Source organism: Aquila chrysaetos, chromosome 2 (assembly GCF_900496995.4).
Source record: "Aquila chrysaetos chrysaetos chromosome 2, bAquChr1.4, whole genome shotgun sequence".
Taxonomy (NCBI): domain Eukaryota; kingdom Metazoa; phylum Chordata; class Aves; order Accipitriformes; family Accipitridae; genus Aquila; species Aquila chrysaetos.
Window position 1 is genome coordinate 56,477,035 of NC_044005.1, and position 20,296 is coordinate 56,497,330.

Genomic DNA, 20,296 nt, shown 5'->3' on the forward strand with positions numbered 1-20,296 from the left:
GTAAGAATGTGCCTCATTCATAGGAAATACATGAAGCAGGAAACGGTGAAATCCAACATGTGGAACATATCATTAACAAGTTGAAAACCATTACTTCCTAACTCCGTGGTTGTCACTGAAGTCTATTTCCAACTTTAATGTAGACCCATGTTTGTGCTTTCCACAAAGGGATAATGTGTAAGGAGGAAAACCCTAATTCAGTGCCCAGTGAATTGGGGGAAAGGCTCTTGGGAAGCTCTTTGGAGTGAGTTTGTGCTACTGCTATTTTTTAGAATGAATGTAATGATTTCCACAGGGTTTGTATGTATTTAAAATGTGTCTGCATAATTCCAGGAGGAAGTTTGCCTTTACACAAAACTAACCAGTGAGTTCTATACCCTACACGGACAGTTTCCTGTAAGTTTTGGTGTAGCAGTGCAGAGGATGCATATGGAGTTGAAGCACTAAGTAAGTCTGCAAAGGGTCCTGTGTCCAATCCACAGTCTGATAAATTCAGTTTTAAGATTATAGTCTTGTTCTATTATCTGGATTTCTTTGAAAAAATAGGAATGTCTTGAGTGTTTTGATTCATCAGAAAATTACCACTCTTCTTTTTTCTTTTAACAAATACAATGACGTTAACTCTACCTTATAATAAAACTTTTTTTCCCTCCCTTTCATGGACATGAGACTTTTTGAATCCAGCCTCAACTGTTTAAGATGATACTTTGTCGAGCACCCATCCTTGACCTGTCTGCTATCTTGAAATCATTGCCAAAAGCTCCCGCAACTTATATGGGAACGATCGGGCCAGTACAGTGCTATTGAAGTAGGCCCCTTGAAAATCTCTTCAGAAGTCTCCCATACTTTCTTTAGGTTTCTATTCAGCAAAATTTTACTAAGTACCTGTAACTAAAAGTACATTTACACAAGTGCAGAGTTGTAGTCACATTTGCTCACATTGAGCTTGGCCCAGTTCGGGCTTACTTGTCAAACTGTCTTTAAAATGTCATGTGATTTATTCAGCAACATTTTCAATATATTCTTTTGTGTGTTTTTATTGGCTTCACACCTTTCAGGTGTGTGGGGTAATAGGCTTTTACCCTTAAGACCCAGAGATTGCCATGAAAGGTTTTTTCTTACTGTTGTATTGTATTTTCCCCTCAGATTACTTGAACAAGCCTAGAGCACCATTTGCATCTACTATTGGAAACCACCCAGCTGGGGTGGAAGCCAGCTAACTTTTCTGGGGTGAAATATATTATCCACTGGAAGTTCAGTCAGCTCCCTGGAGACTGGAGGTACACAGAGGTAAAGAAGGACACTTCCTTTTACTTTGCAAGGAAATAGGTTCTTCTCTGCTCTTCATTTTATTTTAGAAAAATATTGGATAATATGTTAGGCACACGATGAGTTTTGCAAAATCATGAGTAGCACAGAGAAGCTGAGAAGTGGGCAATTATTCCCTGTTTCCTCCAACATAGAAATAAGGACCTTGATGGAAACTAGCAGGTAGCAAGTTCAAAACTAGCAAATGAAGGTATTTCCTCACAGAATGTGTAGTTAAAATGTTCAGCTACTTCCTGGCACATGTGGATGTTAAATTACTAAATTTAAACTCCTAAATATTAAAATTACTAAATGGAGTTTGAAAAGTGACTGGACAAATTAATGGAAGAAAAAATTGAGTTCTACTAAATGCAAACATCGGCATTGTTTCATGTTGAGCCATGCTTATAAAATGCCAAGACTGAGAGTATTCAGGAGACATATCACTGTAGGCTTTCCTTTTTTTTTTTTTTTTTTTTTTTTTTTTTTATACCTTTCCCTAGAGAAATTTTTTTGGTCCTTGTCAAAGATGCAATACTTGGCTAGATAGACCTTTGTTCTGACTCAGTACGGTTACTGTCATATTATGTTCTTTTGCATCAACTATACGCTTGTTATCTTGTCATCATCTCTTTTAGACCAATTTACAGAGCATGGCAAATTGGTGCCACAAATCAAAGGTGAAGATAATTTGCTAAGCAGGAAGTTCTTCTGAATTAAACATTGGTGAAATAATGGGGAACAATGACTTTAGACTGTAAATATTTTAGGGTAACTAGGAGCCTTTGGATCTTAAACCTGTAGTAAATGTATCAACAGTTTAACCTTTGGATCTTAAACCTGTAGTATATGTATCAACAGTTTAAAATACATTGCCTGTAATATGTTATTATTTTAGGGTTTTTTACCTTAATCTTCAAATTTACTATTATATTGCATCCATCCTTCCATCCATCTGCTCATTGTTTAGATTTGGTAGTGTGTTCTGAAGAAAAGAGAAGAGAAAAAGTTCTGAAAGGATGGAAAATCAAAGCCTATGCTGAATATAACTCCCAGAATTTCCTTTTATTTAAACTTAGGATGCTGCACTTTTCTATCCTAAAATATGTATGTTGTTGTATGAGACCTCTTTTGCCCTGATAACACCCTACATAGTAGCTGCCAGATGAAGGAAGAAAAAAATGCGATTGTGTCTATGCATTAATATAGGTAGTTTCTGAAACTTCATATACAATCAAAGACCTTCAAGCCTTCACAGAATATGTGTTTTGAGTAGTTTGGATCATTACATCTCAGCTACAGCTCCGTTCTTCATCTAGTCCCAGTTACAAGACACATGCTTTTGGAGTTAATGAATTGCACTGTTAATTGCATCTTTCAGGACTGTATTTGAAACATTCAGGTTTCCTTGTTGTTTCTTTCACAGAAAACATTGATGCGTAATCTTCAGAATGATGTGTATGTTGTCTATTGGGTAGCTGCAGAAGACCAAACTAAAATACTACAGGCTTTTTTTGTTCGAACTAAGAGATTTAGGGCTTCTTCCTGCTTTTAGTTTTAAAAACGTGCACAGAAACGTACATGGTCAAAATTGTGAGGGCACATTGGATATTTTTTGTGCATAATTATGCATGTGATTTTGACTGAAATACACACACATTTTCCTGTGCACTAAAAAAAGTTAACTGTTGATGAAATTTTATGCTGTGCCTAATCATATTTATTAGTACAAATGAATCAACAGCTATGAAACCTAAAAATGTACCTAAAAAAATCTCTTAAATGCCATCCTAGAGTCAGTTGTTTCTGTCTCTTGCAGCTCCTACGACAGCTCCTGCCATTAAAGATATTTAGAGTTCAAGTCCAAACACTGTTGAAGTTAGCTGGTCTCCACCACTTTTTCCGAATGAATTGATTGTTGGATATAACTTGCTCCTGACCGGTAGGAATCAAGAACTGTTGAGAGCCTCAAGAGGGCATAGCTTTCAGTTCTACTCTACCTTCCCAAACAGCACTTAGAGGTACAAAAAGAAAAGATGAAAGAAAAGAAGAGATGAATTGTTCTCCCCAGTGCAACTTTTTCTTCACTGAATCTAGGCAGCTACTTCAGAGCTGGACTTTTACACAGCAGGTATCTAAACCGAGGTAAGATGAAGCCAAAGCAGACGTTTCCCTGTGATTAATGACTGTATTTTCTCAACATGAATTTGGGGAAGTGGTTCAAACTTAAGACTTAAATAATATGAAGTGTCAAAAGATACTGGCTGAAGAGTATGCTAATGTATTAGCTAGTCTGAGGCACAGAGCTCTATAATGAGGCGTTTAGTAGCCTAAGCTACTACACAACCATGTTTTCTCAAATTACTTGCCACTCTAATATTTCTTATCTACACTGGTTTTGTATTTGGTCCTTGGAGACAATGTGGAAATCTGAGTTTATCTACCGAAGTTCACAGAGCCACAAAGATGCCAGAGAATGAAAGTTGCTCCTGACTAAATACCCTTTGATAGTACAGGGGTGGCACAGATAATGTCTAGCCTGAATTCTAGAGTGAACGGTGCTTTGTGAGGAGATGCCAGTTGCATGTTTGCCCCAGAGAGGGACAATTGTGTCAGTTGGTTTGCATGTTACATATCCTTTTTTTTTGTCTCATTACCTTCCTGAAGGGCAATTGTCTATAATAATGTCACTTACATAGCAAATGGGAAAGCTTCCTTATTATCAGAAAGAAGACTAGAAATGGAGGAGAAAAAACAGTTAACTTTTCTCAATGATGTTGGGTTGCAGATTGAAGAATACTTCATTTTAAGGCAAGTAGAAAAAGTAACTGAAAAAATGAAACTTATTTCTTATATTATCTGTGTGCACATATCTTTCTATTTTTAGGAATTTCTGTGAATGTCTATCAGCAAGTTGTCTATTTTTCTGAGGGGAATTCAATCTGGGTGAAAGGAGCTGCAAATATGTCTGATGTATCTGACCTAATGCTCTTTTACGCTGGCTGAGGGAATATTACGTCCATCTCAGTAGACTGGCTTTACCAGAGAATATACTTTGTCATGAATGAAAAGGTAGTGCTCTAGGGCTTAATTAATTTCTTATTTCATTTGAACCATTACTGTGATTTATTTTACATGAGAAAATCTGATTTATAGATAGATATGCATGCACAAAATATAATTATAGAAACAGATTTTTTACTTTAATAATATTCATATATTTCAGAGTTTTAAAAAAGAAGAAAGGCTTGAATGTCAGGTCGTATTTAAAGCAAACAGGCTATATGGAACTCTGTCTCCTTGTCTTATTTTTCTCCTTAGGACATAAAAAGCTTTGGTTTTAACTGCTTTGTTTTTGAGACTGACTTCACACCCACCTCATACCCAATCTAAATGACTTTGTTTCTGTTACTTGGTTTTCCATCTAGCCTGTTCAGTTCCTATTCTGCCTCAGGAAGGTGGTCAGATAACTAGTTGGTGATTATAATGCCCTTCATAACTGGCAAAAAATGTTCAAGAGGGAAAGTGTTTCATACCAGTGATGGCAACTCAGATTACAACTGTTTGAACTTGACGTAAAAATGTAGATGGCAACCCTGCACTTGATTCCCTACTCACAAAACATGAATTATGGTAATAGTCAGACTTTGCATGTACCTTTGTAGTCCTCTAACACACAAAGGACTAGAAAGTTCCCCTAAATGGTTAGGGTTTTTTTGGTTTTGGTTTTGTTTTGTTTTTTTTTTTTCCCAATCCTCTTGCCATGTCTGACTTTTTGCTTACTGCTCAGGGAACAGGAAGCAGGAAAAGCAGTAGTGATAAAAAGATACAAATGAGCTGTAGAACAGCAGACTGATGGCAGGGATTTCTGAATCCATTGCAGGTTAGAGGATTCCCAAGGCATTGCTCCCAGGATCAGAAAATAACTTCCTTCCCTTCCCTGCCAGATCGTTTTCAAAGTACAGTTTGCCTATACCCCCCAAATTGGGCTTTTCCCTCCAGCTTAGAGGGAGGAAGTTAGGAGGATGGCTGATAGACAGCTCTTTCAGGGTAAGCTGTCACTGATGCGTTCGTACTTGTGTACAAGAGTTATACTCGGGTGACTGACAGCTCAGGAGCCCAGAAGGACCCAGACTGAGAGAGAGGTGTTTCATTGTCTGGTTGCCCTGAAGGAATCTCGGGTCAGCTTGTTTGCTCATTAGCAAACACCCTATGAATGCATCACCAGTTTTTCTTCTCGTTCCCCAGATACACGTCTGCCATTTAGAGAAGTGCACAGCAGCTGAAGACATCGCTCCTCTTTATGTGACATCCCCTAGGAAGGTTATAGCTGATCCCTGTAACGGGTAAGTGTCCTCCTTTGAGCACTTGGTGTCAAAGGTGCTGTAAAGCTTCTCTCTAATTTTCTTCACTTCATTAGTCATCTAGGTTCCTGTTTCAAACTCTTGCCTTACCAAAGCAAAAGTGCAATTGGCAACAAATAACAAACTACAAAACAATTGGAACAAGAGTGACACCATGCAGTGTTGTTTTCTGCATTTTCTTCCCTAGGGTGTTAGCAGAGGAGATAAAGTATTTCCAATGCAGAAATTTTGTTTTCAGACATTCAGTGCTTTTATGAATATGAAGCTCTCTGCATTTTAAATGTCCATGCTTAACACTTGAGGTATTATGGAAGAATATTCTCCAATAATCTGGCAGCCAAATCCCCAGAAGGTAGAAAGTGATGTGCTTAATTCTCCCAGGATGTATATTAATAACACCAAAAGCATTTTCCTATTGTCTGTGTAAAGACAGGCACATCTCTGAGCTGTTAAGATATTTGTGACTCATCTACAGAGTTGCACTGTAGTTATTTGGGTCTATTTTGCTCCGTGGCCAGCTGTATCTTCTGTCTCCTGGAGGATGGCATACACAGAGCAAACCTTCCACTCTTTCCTGGCACTGCCTCCACAACTTCATCAGTAGTGAAATCCAGCGCTCTGAGAGACTTCATGATCAGCTTCCAGTCTAAGAGACTTACTTTCTTCAACAAAACAGAACAGGTCTTTGTGTCAGGTTTATCTTGATGGTTCAGAATTTCACACGCTGCGATCACACGTGCCACTTAATGACATGGAGAGCTTTGTTTATGAGGATAACATGTTTACTGTCACAGATGGCTGGGCAGTGTTCCATGAGGAGGTCTCTCCAGTGGGGAGTTCTAGCTTCAATGAGTATGTATTGATTGCAATTTGGCATATCCTGAGTACTTTGGCTTTGGCAACTTGTTTTTCTATGGGGCATCAGCCCAGCCTTTTCCTTTACCAACTCCTCCTTGGCTTTTCACGGCACTATTTGGATTGGACCAAGCTGTGATCAGCTGGAGACCACCTGAACACACTACTGGGAGCAGTAAGCTCAGCTCTTTCTTCCTGAAAGTCCACTCCTTTTCTTTCTAGAGGAATAACTTCCTGGTTTCTCTTTTCCTGATGCTAGGCTTTGGTGACTTCAATAGCAGATCCTGCTGGAAAATGTAGAATTACTTCAGTTTGAAAAAGTTAACCCAAGATTTGCCAGTAAAATAGCTAAATTGTCTGGCTAAATTAATACAAGTTCATATTGGTAACTCATTTGTCATCTGCAAGGGATTTTAGGCAAGGGTCCATCTTAAGTGTGGTATGGAGTAGCAGTAATGTTGGTGGCTGGTATCACACAGAAACGTAATGTCTTTTGATCAGTAACTGTGCTATGGTCTCTATCCTTTGTGCTTGTGTCTTTGAACAGCAGAAAATTACCTGTTTGGGGAAAATTTTGGTTCTTCCAACCTCATGGGGGATTGAACCACTATTCTTGGTTAGTCCCAGAGCCAGAGAGTGTAAATTTTTAGTTTATCCCTTTCCTAATTTCCCTGATACTGGCATTTTTGAAATGAGTCTCCAACATACAGTTTTCTCAAAGAATGCGTATCATCTGTTACAGCCATCTACTCTGTAATAACATGATTGTTTGCATCTCACAGGTCTATCTGCTTGGCAGAACTGGACCTGTGATGTGGAACTGTCATCTCGGCACCCATCTGAGGAGGAATGGTTTGTCGCATATGAAGTGTCAGTCAGAGCTTTGTCTTCTGCTGGTGAAGGGCCGTGGTTGGAGTCATTTAGAGGCACAACTTTAGAAGAAGGTGAGAATTGCTTTGTCACCAAGGAGAAATGAAGAATACGTTACGCATACAGCTTTCCACCTGGTGAGGCCCAGACTTTTGGGCAAAGACTGCAAAATGAGGAGCACAAAAAGGATTGTCTTAGGAACGTTAAAGAATACAGGATAAGTAAATTTGCTTTAGTTAAAGTAGTAAGATTCTCAAACTACAATAATGGTATTATATATTATGTATTTATTATTACTACTTATATTTTTTTTCTAATGCAAATACACTACCAAACACATTATTTGATACACTATCAAATGAACAGGCATGAGAGGTATTATTCCTTTCCTGTGCTCTGTAAAGCACTTTCTATGATGAAGTGGTTTGAGCAGTGCCTTGGGGGTTAATGACAGTTTATGTGACAGTGCAGGCTTACTAAAAGCTGAAAATCCTTGGTTTGAGCATAGATAATGGGGGAAATGGATGTGTGCACAATGTCTGAGATTTGTAGATCTTTGGAATGTTTTTTGAAACCTAGTTCACCCATAATAACCTATGTCTGAGGGGAAAACAGCTTTCAACTTAAGGCACTGGACTGGCACTTGAGATTAGGGGTGACTTTTGCCTGACTTTGGTAAGGACAAGTCCAAACCCACAGTGGTTTTTAAGCATCTAATAGGGTTCTAAACTGCCTTATTGTTCTGGATCTAAACCTGCCCCGAATCTCTGAGTTTCTCAAATTATGTTATTTTCATGCCTTTCTTCTTTGTCGATTATTCCTTAGGGCAAGGGCAGTTTTAACTGTGTTTCTGTAACTTTCCAGAAGCAGGAAACCCTGCTATTGAAATACAAATATTATACATCAATTGCTTGTTGGTGTGCATAACTGCAGTTTTCTTTCTTTATCAGCTGAAGAAGAACTGTATATGCTGGCAGTGGGGGCTGAAGGGCTCTGGAAGCAGCGGTTGGATAGCTACGGGCCAGGAGAACTCCTCCATCCTCATATAAGAAATATTGCGGGTAAATACTAAACAAACTGTATGCTGCTGCTACAGACTTGTCAGCATTTATTAGCTCTCCATAAATTTCTTCAACAGAACTGAAAGACAAGAGGTTTCACTGCAGCAGTCTAGACTTGAACGCAGTGCATTGAAGCAGCTTCACTGAGCCAAGCCTTTGTGTCCATCCTCTTCTACTTTATGGATCAAATTAATCCTTAGTGAAACCCTAGTGACATCACCACAGTTACAGCCGAGCCAAAATCAACTCTCTGAACTAAATAGTTCTGTCTCCAGCATCTCAATATATATCATACATTTATAATCATCAGGGCTATATATGTACTAAATATGTACTATATATGTACACTGTATTCCTATAAGGAAGTAGCTATCTTTATGTTAATTGAGCCTAACTGTTCATTTGTATTCATTTTTAAAAAACTGAAGTGTCTGGCTACTTTTTTTTCTTTAAAAAAATACGTTTTTTTTATTTACATGTTTGTGAAATGCTTAGTATCTTCCCTTTTTTCTTCAAGACCTCGAGTGGTATAATGACAGTCTTTATTGGATTAATTCCATGGGGGAAGTTCAGACCTGGTCATTGAACAAAAGAGAGGGTACCACTGAGAATACTTACGTATCTCATGTCAGAAATGCAAGGATGTTGGCCTTTGACTGGTTGGGTCAGTGCTTGTACGGGGCTGGCAAAACAAATATGGTAGGTATAGTTGCACTTCTTAAAAGGAAAAAAACCCTAAAGACAACAAGAAAGACTATAAAACAGTATTTGGGAAGATAATCCTTACTTCTTGCAACTTGAGATGCATTTGGACCTTTGCTGTTGTAGTGTAGAACAAGAAGGCCTTTCTTCGCTTGTGTGATTTTCCAGAGTTATACAAAAGTTTGGGCTAAAATGTTCACTAATATTCACTAATGCAGGATGCTGAATTCCAAGTGCAAAACAGGCAAATCAAACACGCTATCAACAGTTTTGTTGGATTCAACATTGTAAAAACAAGTGAAGATAGTGAAAATGGAGGCTGCCAAGCTGATTTCAGCTAAGAAGTAGATGGACTTTATTTTAATCAAATCTGACACGATTTGTTTACAGAGAGATTTTCAAGATTGGCCTCTGTACTGTGATATTTTGCATATCACTACAGATAAAAAAATAATTACCATTGCACTTTGTACACTCTCATATCAGGAACATTGACATGTGAATTATTTAAAAGGTATCTGACTTCAAAATTGCAGTGTTAATTTATGCAGTGCTGTCAAATTATGCCTCTCATTTCTTGTAAGTGCAAAGTGAGAAGCTGTTTTAAAAACTGGAGCTAGAAGGCCAGATTTCACACTGCCTTGCACCCTCATTTACACTTGTGAATAGTGAATATGAAGTGGGTGAGAAACTCTGTCAGACAGAAGGCTGCCAAAACTGGGAAAGCAAAGGGAAGAGATATTTCAGCTTTTTCTTTTGTTACTTTCTGGCAAACATTAACTAATAATTTTGCCTTATTCTTCATCTTTATACTTTGAATGCAAAAGGTTTAGGCTTTGAAAGCCTAAGGCTTGCATAAGCTTCTGATAAACAGCTGTGGAAAAATCACTTATGTATACTCAATTGATCATGGCTGATGATTCAGGTGTGATGCTAAAAACAATTCATTCGTCCCTAGATCTACAGAAAATCACTGCTGGGAGGCCATATGGATGTTGTGGCTTATGTTGTGTTCCTAGTGAAGGATCTAGCAGTGGATTCAGTAAATGGCTATTTGTACTGGGCCACACTGTATTCAGTGGAGAGCACAAGACTGAATGGAGAGGAGTGTCTTATATTACAAGAGCAGCTACAGTTTACTGGTAAACAGGTGAGTGAATTTTTTATTTTATTTTACTTTGTTTGTTTGTTTGTTTGCGGGGAGTTGTATTTTAGCGGTTAGATCTCGTGTTCATGGTTGTCAAAATTGACGTGTTATGACCAGAATGATCAGGAGAATAACATGCCTTTCTTGCAACATTGTTATATCATTTTTAGGACAGGGTAAGAATTAAACCATGTAATAGCTGTACCAAAACTTTGGCCCGTAATTCTAAAGCCAGACCCTTGCAACAAAATGTGACATTAAAGATGTCCTTATGGTTGTAATGCTTCTCCTTCCCATACATGAGAGATACTTGCTTTTCCCAAACGACTTAAGCGTAATGGTCAGTTCTGGCTTTCCCATCAAAATACGGATCCAGAGCTCCACAGCACCCTGCCTCCTTTGGGATGTTCCCCAGCTCACGGGTCCCGACAGGGCCGGTTTGGGGGGTGGACACTTGCCAGGGACGCTGGAGTTGCACGTCAGGCTGCAGAGGGGCTGCTGCGCAGACAGGCTTTGTCCGTGCGGGGCGGGGGGGGGCAGCTGGTGCCATACTTGCCCTAAAAGTGCAGCTGTCCCCTGCCGCGGTCCAGCACGGCTTGCTGCTGCTGCAGTGCTGGCGAGGGTGCCAGATCTGCCGCTGACAGTCCCCATCCTGCCTGACCCCCGTCCTTCGCGTGGTGGCAGGAACAGCGAGTCCTGTGCTTTGGGGATCTTCGAGGGTCTCCATCCCCAGCTCGCCCCTTCCCTTCCCCACCTTCTCTTTCTCCCTTGCTCGAGTCAGGTGCAGTCCTGGCCCCAGTTTGGCCTCTCTTTCTTCGCTCCAGGCTGCTAGGGAGCTCCAGGAGGCTGAGAAGAGGCTGCTGCAGAGCAGAGCATCTCCTGAGGGAGAAGGGAAGGGGGCTTCTTGAAGAGTGAGTAAAGGTTGGGGATAGTATAGGGGGAAAAAAGGGATAGGGGGTGGTTGTTTTAGCTCTGTTAGGGTGGATAATAGGTCCCATGCAGGGGTAGGCTGGTAGAGGGGAAATAGAGATGCCATTCCCACCTATAGCTCACCAAAGCCCCTGCTATATGTGGGAGTGCATTAACTCTCCTTCCCTACCCAGAGACTTTTTGATGTGTTCTGAGGTCCTCACAGACAACCTCTGTATCTCTGCTGACCTCTCCCACGCCTTTCTTCTCTACTCACTCCTCTCTGATGTCCTATCAAGTCTCTTAAGGCCTTGGTTCACTGCTGGCTCCTCATAGATCAATGTTGCCTTCCCCAAGCCCATCCTGCCTCTGCCACCATGTGGGATTTGCCATGCTAGGGACTTGTCCTCATTCTTGCTAGGTGGGATTCAGTGCTGCCTATGCAGCGAAGGAACTCTGACACTGAATATTCACCTCATGAAAAGATCTGCCAGGGTCTCAGCAGCTGCAGATGTTATATTCCTTCCCCTTCCCCTTCCCGTGTAGCTGGGGAGGTCAACTCAGCTATGTTATTTGCTGCAACAGCTTTCTTTAAAACACAGCTCTTGCTAAAGAGAAGCCTTTGTTTTTATTCCATCTGTTGTACAACCTGTGCTCCCATTTTACCTAAAGCCAGGTTCTCTATTAAAGACCCTTTCTAAACTTTACAGAACTATGTCTCTTGGTTAGCTTTGTAGCATTCCCCAGAACATTTCAATCTCCTTTCCCAAAGGAAAAGAGGCTGGTGTTTCTCTAATGATAAAAAAAGCCAGGCCTGTTTTAGTCTCTGAAAGGCAACTAACATTCGGAAAGGCCAGCTGATCTCACAGGTCTCTGTTACCTTCATGAGGGTTTGGGAAGGAGACAGAAAGCTGGTTCTGGTGTGGCACCTGCTATACTTGCAAACCTAAATAAAGAAGAACTGAAAAACTTTTGTCACATGTAGAGACGAATGTTTGTGCTGCAAAGGGTCACTGTATTTTCCAGTACTAGCCTCACACCTCTCTGTGGAAGCTGGCTGGTGTGGACTGTCTTCATGGGAAGATAGATGCTGTTCAAGCTCAACAGCACGCTTACACTTATCACATATCTTCTGGGTGATCTGTTGCAAAGGACTGACAATTTGCAGTTTATTCTAAGCGGCAAACATCACCTTCCTTGCCCTTCTCCTTTGATTCACTACCTGTTTCTCTGAATTGCCTCGTGCTAAACTCAAATTTCTTGTTCTTGTCTTCAGGAACCTTGGCGGCAATAAGACTGCTTGTCTGCTCCTGTCATTTTTTTTTCCTGCACCTTTCTCTATGTCAGTGATACCAGCCTTCAACCATCCACTTATTCACACCTCCTACAAACAAACATCTCCTCTTTTGCTTCTCTGCTGCCCCTAATCTATGCACTGACTTCCTGAACTCAGCCTCCTGCTGTGATGCATACAGGAAAAAAGCCAAGGTAAAATGTCTAGATTGAGAAGTGACCAGTTATAGCTGACAGGTGTTTAATAAAATAAAACCTAAAATAAACCCATCAGAAAAAAAAGGGCAGTACAACATTCTTTAATGGTGGAATTATTGAGCTGGTTGTTATTATCCCACATAAAGATGCAACTATATGTTTGCACAAGTACTAATATGTATCTTCCTCACACAACGGAGTCCTTTGTGCTGAAAAGAATACCTCTTACCTCAGTATTAAAACACAGAGGTAATAGTTAGTAGCTGTTATCCAACAGTTAGAGCATGTTCTCTACGTAGCTGCTTCTTACTGATATTCACTAGCTGTTTTTCTGATAAAGAATTGCTGTTCAGCTGGTCAGTACAGGATCTTCAGCAGTATATAGCTGTATCCCCTTGAAATCTGAGTGATAGGAATAGAAGAGACTACTGTGGAGATGGCATGTTTCCTAAACAAATACAAAGGCAGAGCTTTGAAAGTCCAATTTCTTTTGCAGGGACTAGATCCTTTTATGACAATTATTTTATTTTCCAATCAGTTGTTTAGCTTAGCTGGTGCGTATTGGCATAGCTTGATTGATTTTGGCAGAGCTACTCTGATTTATTCCAGCTTAGGATCTGGCACAGAATTTCCAAAGCACTTAGTAAGTCGTTTACACTGTACAATATGCCTGGGACAAAAGTAATTTATAGAGGACCAGCAAAGTGCGTTATATGCCCGAGGGGGCAGGACCCTCTAGGTGTGGTCTCTTAATATTTCTAGTCAAAGGGTATTTCAAGTAGCTAAATTTATGTTGCATCTTATGCTGTTGAGTTACATTGCATAACCACAGCTACATATCGTGTCCAGACTAATACCTCTCATGAAATGGAAAAAGTTCGTCTATTTTTGAAGCATAACAGAAGGGAGATGTTAAATTACTAACTCCCAATGATGAATAGTACAAATATTTCTTTGCCTTTTATTAATGGGGATACAGGATCAGGATAAAGAAGATGAGCGTGTCTGTGGGAAAATGTAATAGTTGCAGAAAAAAAGTGGGGCAAGGAAAGAGACCCAAACATTTAAAAAAACAAGGTAGATTCAGGAAGATTTAATTTGTTGTTTAGCATGGGAGGGAGAATAGGTAAATGGGATAAAATATAACATGGTTGATTAAATATGCATTCAGGCACATACATACTGTAAGATATTTTTAACAGGAAAACCTACAGGAGCAATCATTCAGACCTTGATTTTCTGACATGCAATGTCAACAGAAATATGTCAAGAATGTGATTACATAAGGACCAACAGGCAACTAAGCGATATGGCATTTGCTTTCCTGTCATCATCTTCTGCAGTTTATTAATGAAGAGTTAAAAAAAAGGCTGCTCCACTTACATCCATAATGGAAATTTAAGCTTATGGAAGAATAGATACAACTAGTGTTTGAATGAGAAGTTCGAGACCTGCTGGAAAACATGTTCAGAGAGGCCCCTAACAAACTTGCAAGCTGTGCTAATGACATGACATAAACTGAACTTGATAACATTTAGCAGACTAATTTGTGGAAGCAAATTCCTTGTTATTCACAGAGCAGTTTATTAGATGTCCGATTTCTATTATTGTTGCATATGGTATCGAATCTGTTGTTTACTGCAAAAGCAAGAAAGCTCTGTTTTGAATATTAGGTCCTTTAAAAAATAAACAAAAAATCTTGCACCTACCTTAAAAGAAGATGAAATATTGAAGTAATGAACAGGAAGATTGTTTCATCCTTGTCCTGCCCTGTTCCCCCAGCCCCGCCCTGACTCTTTCTTTAATAATAAATGACTTACCAAAATGTAAATTTTGAATAGAAGGCAGATTTAGATTAGATATAAGTTCTTCACTGTGAGGGTGGTGAGGCACTGGAACAGGTTGCCCAGAGAGGCTGTGGCTGCCCCATCCCTGGCAGTGTTCAAGGCCAGGTTGGATGGGGCTTTGAGCAACCTGGTCTAGTGGAAGGTGTCCCTGCCCATGGCAGGGGGGTTGGAACTAGATGATCTTTAAAGGTTCCTTCCAACGCAGACCATTCTATGAGTCCATGAATTTCCTGTTTAACCAAATAAGTCAATAAAAATTTTGCATGTATTTTCCATAAATAATGTAACACATTAAATATTGTATGCATAAAATCAAAGCTAGAAAACAAAGACAAAAGATCTGAAATACTTCTTTCAAAAGGTGATTCTGACTTTCAGACTGGATATCAACCACTCTTGTGGATATCAACCTCTTTCAGACAAAGGATGTTAAATTACCAGAGGTGTTGTGGAAATTTTCACAGGTAGTTCCATTAATCACTTGATACACTATTGCCATCATATGTGAAGTACTCAGATACTCCAGGGATGAACATGTGACAGGTGTTCATAAAATGCTATCTAGAAAATCATCAGCTGCTATAAATAGGTGTCCACCAAGGACCTGATTATTTTCTAGTCCTACCTATTTTGGGGTTAGAATAAACATTCATGGTAGTAATGTTATTTTTGTCATTAAAGAGCTACTCATGATGCTGTCTAGACAACAGTTATGCCTAAGGGCTTTTACCTCAGAAGGGAAGGTGAGTTCAAATTGCCATTTGGACTTTTTTTTCTTAGGTGGTTGGTTTAACTTTGGATCTCACCTGTGGTTTTCTTTACTGGCTTGTGCAAGATAGTCTATGCCTAAACCTATACAGAGCTTCTCTTTGCAAAGAAGGGTAAGTAAATGTGTAACAGAGGTAAGAAAGTCTGTATTTTCTAGTTTTTGTGATAACTCTTTAAAAACAATTTTTGTCCAATGCTGGGCATACCACTTATTAATTTAACATTAAACAAAAAGAAGAGCTAATGATCACAGCTAGCTGACAGCAAACTACATGTTGAGAAGGTTGTTAACACGGTTTTACAGTGAGAGAAACACATTATGGAAGCTCAACTGAACTGAGGTCGTGCTCATCAATTTTTAGACTTAGCTTTAGGAAATAATCACCATTTATTGCCTATTTTATCTTGGCATTTACAACACCTGACAGTTTTCAAGTGCCTAGAGCTGTAACTTGTTCATCTTGCATGGAGCTGAGGACTCGAACTGACACCACTTTCTCACCTGAGCAATCAGTACTCAGCAGGCTTTCCTCTTGATCATCCTGAGCACGAAATAGCTGCATTATTCCTGAAAGGCAAAGTTGAAAAAAAAAAAAACCAAACAAAACCATGTTTATGGGTCAGCTTGAATATATACTAAGACCTGGAGAAAAATGGTAATTTGTTCTGTAACTGCCAAGTACATGATGAGTGGTAGCTCATAAAACTGTTTTTGCTCCTTTTCATATGGAGGGTGCCATTTTTTTCTTTTTCAAGCATCAGATTAAACTTCTTAAACTTAATTGAACAGTATCTGTATTTACATGTCCTCACAATGTTGCAGGCTGGCTTTGTGTGGAATCAGCTGAATTTTCTGACTGTTATTAAACTTCCTATGATTAATGGTAAACATTTACAGAATCAAAATATGTTGACTAGTTTTAGCTAGAACATGCAGCTCCATTGTGAACCAATTGGCAGACATAAATCATTGTCCCTGCATGTCAGAATAGAGACATTAGAAGCAATCCATCCTAATGGACCTGATGGTGTGTCAAAGCTTTTCCAAATTTGTTTTGGATAGCATGCGTCTAAACTGAAAGACAGTTCTGAGATGGCAAAATGATGCCTCTTACAACACGTTTAATCTCTTACCCAGAAGATAAATTGGGACCAAAAAAGGCCTGTAAGTTTTGACATAGAAGTAACAAGACAGATTAAATCACCAGTGATCCCAGTGGAGGAAAATGTTAATAGAATTTAATAAATAATGGAAGGTTATCAAGGAAACTAGCAGGGTCAAATTCAACTGGGGACCTGCTCTAGTGAAGTAGAATGAATCTCATGCTGTGAAGTAGGCTCCACTGCACTGTTTCAGTGGAATTGCTGAGAGAAGGTGGGCTGATTTTTCAATTTTTCTGTATCCATGCGTCAGAATATTAAAGCATTTTATAATTGCTTTCTAATGAAATCAAGGGAATGAAGGCTTTTTTTGCAGGTGCTCCTGCAATGTGCCACTCTGAAAAAGCGTTCTGCTTTAGAGAACTTAAAGAAAACTTTTTGAACTGTTTTTCTGCCTCCTACATGATTATTAAGAATTTGAATGATGAGAAACTTATCAGTGTGTCAAACATTACATAAATCTCATTCTCTCTACACGTGTGTTTTCAGTTTGCTAATTTCATACATGTTTTCACAGTTGTGGTAATGCCTTCATCACAGAATTTGCAGCATGGAGTACTTCAGAAATATCTCAGGGTGTACTAGAATACTACAGTGGTCGTCTGTTCTGGATTGATAGTCTTCAGTTCATTGCAACTCAAGAAGTCAATCAGAGCCTTAGCATTCCCTTCTTGCAGCCAGCAGAGTTTGCAGCCTTTATCCTTGTTCACACATCACTTAAACTTTTGCCAGGTACATTATTTTCTTTATCTATACCCCTCAATAAAGGTATTCACTGTCAGCCTGTAATTCTTCATTCTTGAAATTCTTTATTCATTTGACAAAAGATAAGAACAACAGCAACTTATTAATAAATATATCAGGTTATACCTGGATAATGTGCAATTTTAAAAGCTAATGTGTATGGCTAAAAAGAATACATGGTGGTATTATTCATCGTTTCTATCTAATGACAGCTTATAGGATTTTCCACAGTACTTTAATGCTTTAAGTCAGGTTTGAAAGTCTACCTATTGCTCATACTCTTTAAATTATAATTATTTCTTCCTCTCTCTATGGACAGGAATTTTTTCCTTTACACCAAAAGTGATTCCAGATTCAGTGCCAGGGTCTTCCTCCAGAATTAAAGGAAATTCTTCAAGTTTTCACATCACTTGGAGTCCCTCCACAAATGTGGAATGGGGAACTGTCTTTTACTGCATGGCATCAAAAGCTCTACGTGTGAGGATATTCACGCAATTACTCCTTATTATCTAAGTGTATTACTGCACTACTTGCTGATGTATCTATTTTTAAACAGAAATAGAGTTTTTTTCTTCTCCAGCATTTACAAATCAGTCAAGCAACCAAACTAAACTGTAAATATAAAGGAGACTGTCCTGTTTCTCCATCACTGAGACCAGCACAGGAGGAACAGGGGCTTAGCAATAGCTCTGGGCTAGCTGCTGGGGTGTGAAGTGCCAGGCAAGGAGCTCCCAGTGCTCAAAGATGTGTGAGAGCGCCTTTCACAGTAACTCTGAGACAGAAGTGTCCTCTGAGCCACCAGTGGGACAGCCTTTGCCTGAATGTGAAATCTAGCCTTCACCCACACTTAATTTTAGCACATTTGGCAAGCTTTACTTTAAATTCAAAGGGCAGGTTGCTAGCAGATTTCTACACAGTGCTACAGTGCCACAGGAGCTGGTGAAACAATGATTACTCACAGGAAGAGAAGCTTGGTCTTGATTTAGTTGACCAGCTTGGTGAGGGGAATTTTGGAAAACTGAAGGCCTTTAGGAGAGGGGAAAAAAATGTTTTGTTTTATTTTACTCTGTTTTATTTCATTCAGAGCCTTTGGAGAGTGAACGGTGCCTCCCCCCCCCAACCTGACAGTGCCATCCTACCGAGTTGTTTGGCTGGAACCATTTGCACTCTTTGATTTTACCAACACTCCATACACATACTGGGGCAAGGCACCAACAACATCTGTATCCCTTCGAGCCCCCCTGAAGGAGGTACTAGTATTTTAAATCCCATTCCTCACCTGTAATGGGTACTGGGACCAGGTCTATGTAAGCAAGTGAAACCCTGGAGAGGAATGAGCAGCTTTCAGGGCTAGTCAGCTGCAGGCAGAGTTGCAAGGACATGTTCCTGAGTATCTTTGGAATTATCTATTGCACACACAAATGCACACAATTGCAGTAATAGAATTTGGAACAGAAAGCGCATGACTGGTTTTTTTCATTCTGTATCTCACTGTCCCCATCCTTCCTGTTCATCTCTTACTCTCTCTGACCCTTTGTGCTGCTCCTTGCCCTTTTTTAGTGTCCTCCATCTCTCTGCAGGGCTCCTAATACCTCTTTTTCTTTCTCCAACCTCCTGTGCTTCTCACAGTCTCTGTCTTTCTCTCTCTCGTCATTATTCTTGTCTCTCACTCTGTCTTGCTTCCTGTCCCATCGTATCTCGTTGTATCTGTCCCTGCTGCTTTTTTCTCCATCTCTTTCTAGATCCCTGTCCCTTTTTTCTTCGCTTGCTGTCCCTCTGCCCTGCCTCCTTGCTATCTTTTCTGTCTTTCTCTCTGTCCCACTCCCTCTCCCATCCTTTCTAACTGTATCCTCCTGTCCAGCTAGCTATCCCTTCTCTTTTCTCTCTTCCTCAGTATTTTTTCTTTCTCCATTTCTCTCTCCCACTGCCCATCACAGGTTTTTTTTCCTCCAATGCTGTCCTGCTCTCTGTCCCTTTTTTCTGTCATGCTCTCTGTCTGGTTTTTTAATTCCTCCAGCTCTGTCCTGCAGCCCATCACTATTTTTTACCTCTTCCATCCCTTTGTCCTTCTCCCTGTCCTTGTCTCTCTCTTTCTCTTTGTTCTGCCTCCTGTCCTCCTTTCCTTTCTTGCTCCATCTCTCTGTCCTTCTCCTTGTCTTTCCCCCCATTTCTCTGTCCTGTTCCTTCTTCAGGTTTTTTGTTTTCTGTCACTCCATCCTGCTCCCTGTCAGTTTTTTCACACTCTATCTCTGTCCTGCAGCCCAATGCTTTTTTTCCTTCGCCATCTATCTCTCCTGCTGCCCATCCTAGGCTTTTCCCCCTCCATCTCTGCCCTGCTCCCTATCTTTTATTTTTGCCTGTCTTTCACTTTGTCCTGCCTCCCTGGCCCTTTTTTCTCTCTCTGTATCACCTTGTCTTGCTCACTGTCCCTGTCTCACAATCTGTGTCCTGCTCCTTGTCCTTCTTCCCCCCTCACACCCCCATCCTTCCTCCTGTCCTTTTTTCTCTTTCTAGCCTTCTGCCCCTGTGCTTCTTTTCCACCTCTGTCCTACTCCCTGCCCCTTGTTTCCTCTCACTGTCCCTCTGTCCTGCTTCCTGTCCCCATTTTTTCTGTCTTTATTTCTCTGTCCCACTGCCTGTCTCATTTCTTGCTATACCTCCCTGTCCATCCAGCTCTCCCTTTTTAACTTCTCTCCTCTGTCCAGCTCCCTGGCCCTTTTTTCTTTTCCTCTGTCTCTGTCCTCTAGCCCATTGACACTTTTTTTTTTTCCTTCTTGGTCTCTTTGTACAGGTCTAACCCTTTCTTTATTTCTCAATCCCTTTGTCCTGTTCCCCATCCTTTTTCTCTGTCTGTACGTCCTGTGCCCTGTCACAGTCTTTGTTCCTCCTTTGTTCTTCTTCTCCTTCTCCCCCCATCTCTCTATCCCTCTGTCCTGCTCACCAACCCTACATTTCCTTGCTCCATCTTACTTTTTCTGGATTTCTCTACCTCTCTGAACTTTTCTTTCGACCTTTCTTCTCTCTTTGCTCCTCAGTCTTCTCCCTTGTCTTATTTTTCTCTTTCCAGTC

The 20,296-nt window shown here is 40.1% G+C and overlaps 1 protein-coding gene across 1 annotated transcript in view; it reads left to right on the plus strand.

The window, feature by feature from the left end:
- ROS1 (ROS proto-oncogene 1, receptor tyrosine kinase) overlaps positions 1-20,024 on the plus strand; it is a 41,370-nt gene extending 21,346 nt beyond the window's left edge. The window contains 20 exon segments of the mRNA XM_029997809.1: positions 391-447; positions 1,147-1,195; positions 1,197-1,290; positions 2,518-2,671; positions 3,128-3,319; positions 4,196-4,380; positions 5,557-5,654; positions 6,191-6,368; positions 6,370-6,529; positions 6,532-6,702; positions 7,310-7,471; positions 8,348-8,458; positions 8,976-9,157; positions 10,119-10,310; positions 15,335-15,435; positions 17,001-17,215; positions 17,547-17,711; positions 18,315-18,335; positions 18,338-18,477; positions 20,019-20,024. Of these exon segments, the coding sequence (XP_029853669.1) occupies positions 391-447; positions 1,147-1,195; positions 1,197-1,290; positions 2,518-2,671; positions 3,128-3,319; positions 4,196-4,380; positions 5,557-5,654; positions 6,191-6,368; positions 6,370-6,529; positions 6,532-6,702; positions 7,310-7,471; positions 8,348-8,458; positions 8,976-9,157; positions 10,119-10,310; positions 15,335-15,435; positions 17,001-17,215; positions 17,547-17,711; positions 18,315-18,335; positions 18,338-18,477; positions 20,019-20,024 (2,633 nt within the window).
- Positions 20,025-20,296: the final 272 nt, after the last annotated feature.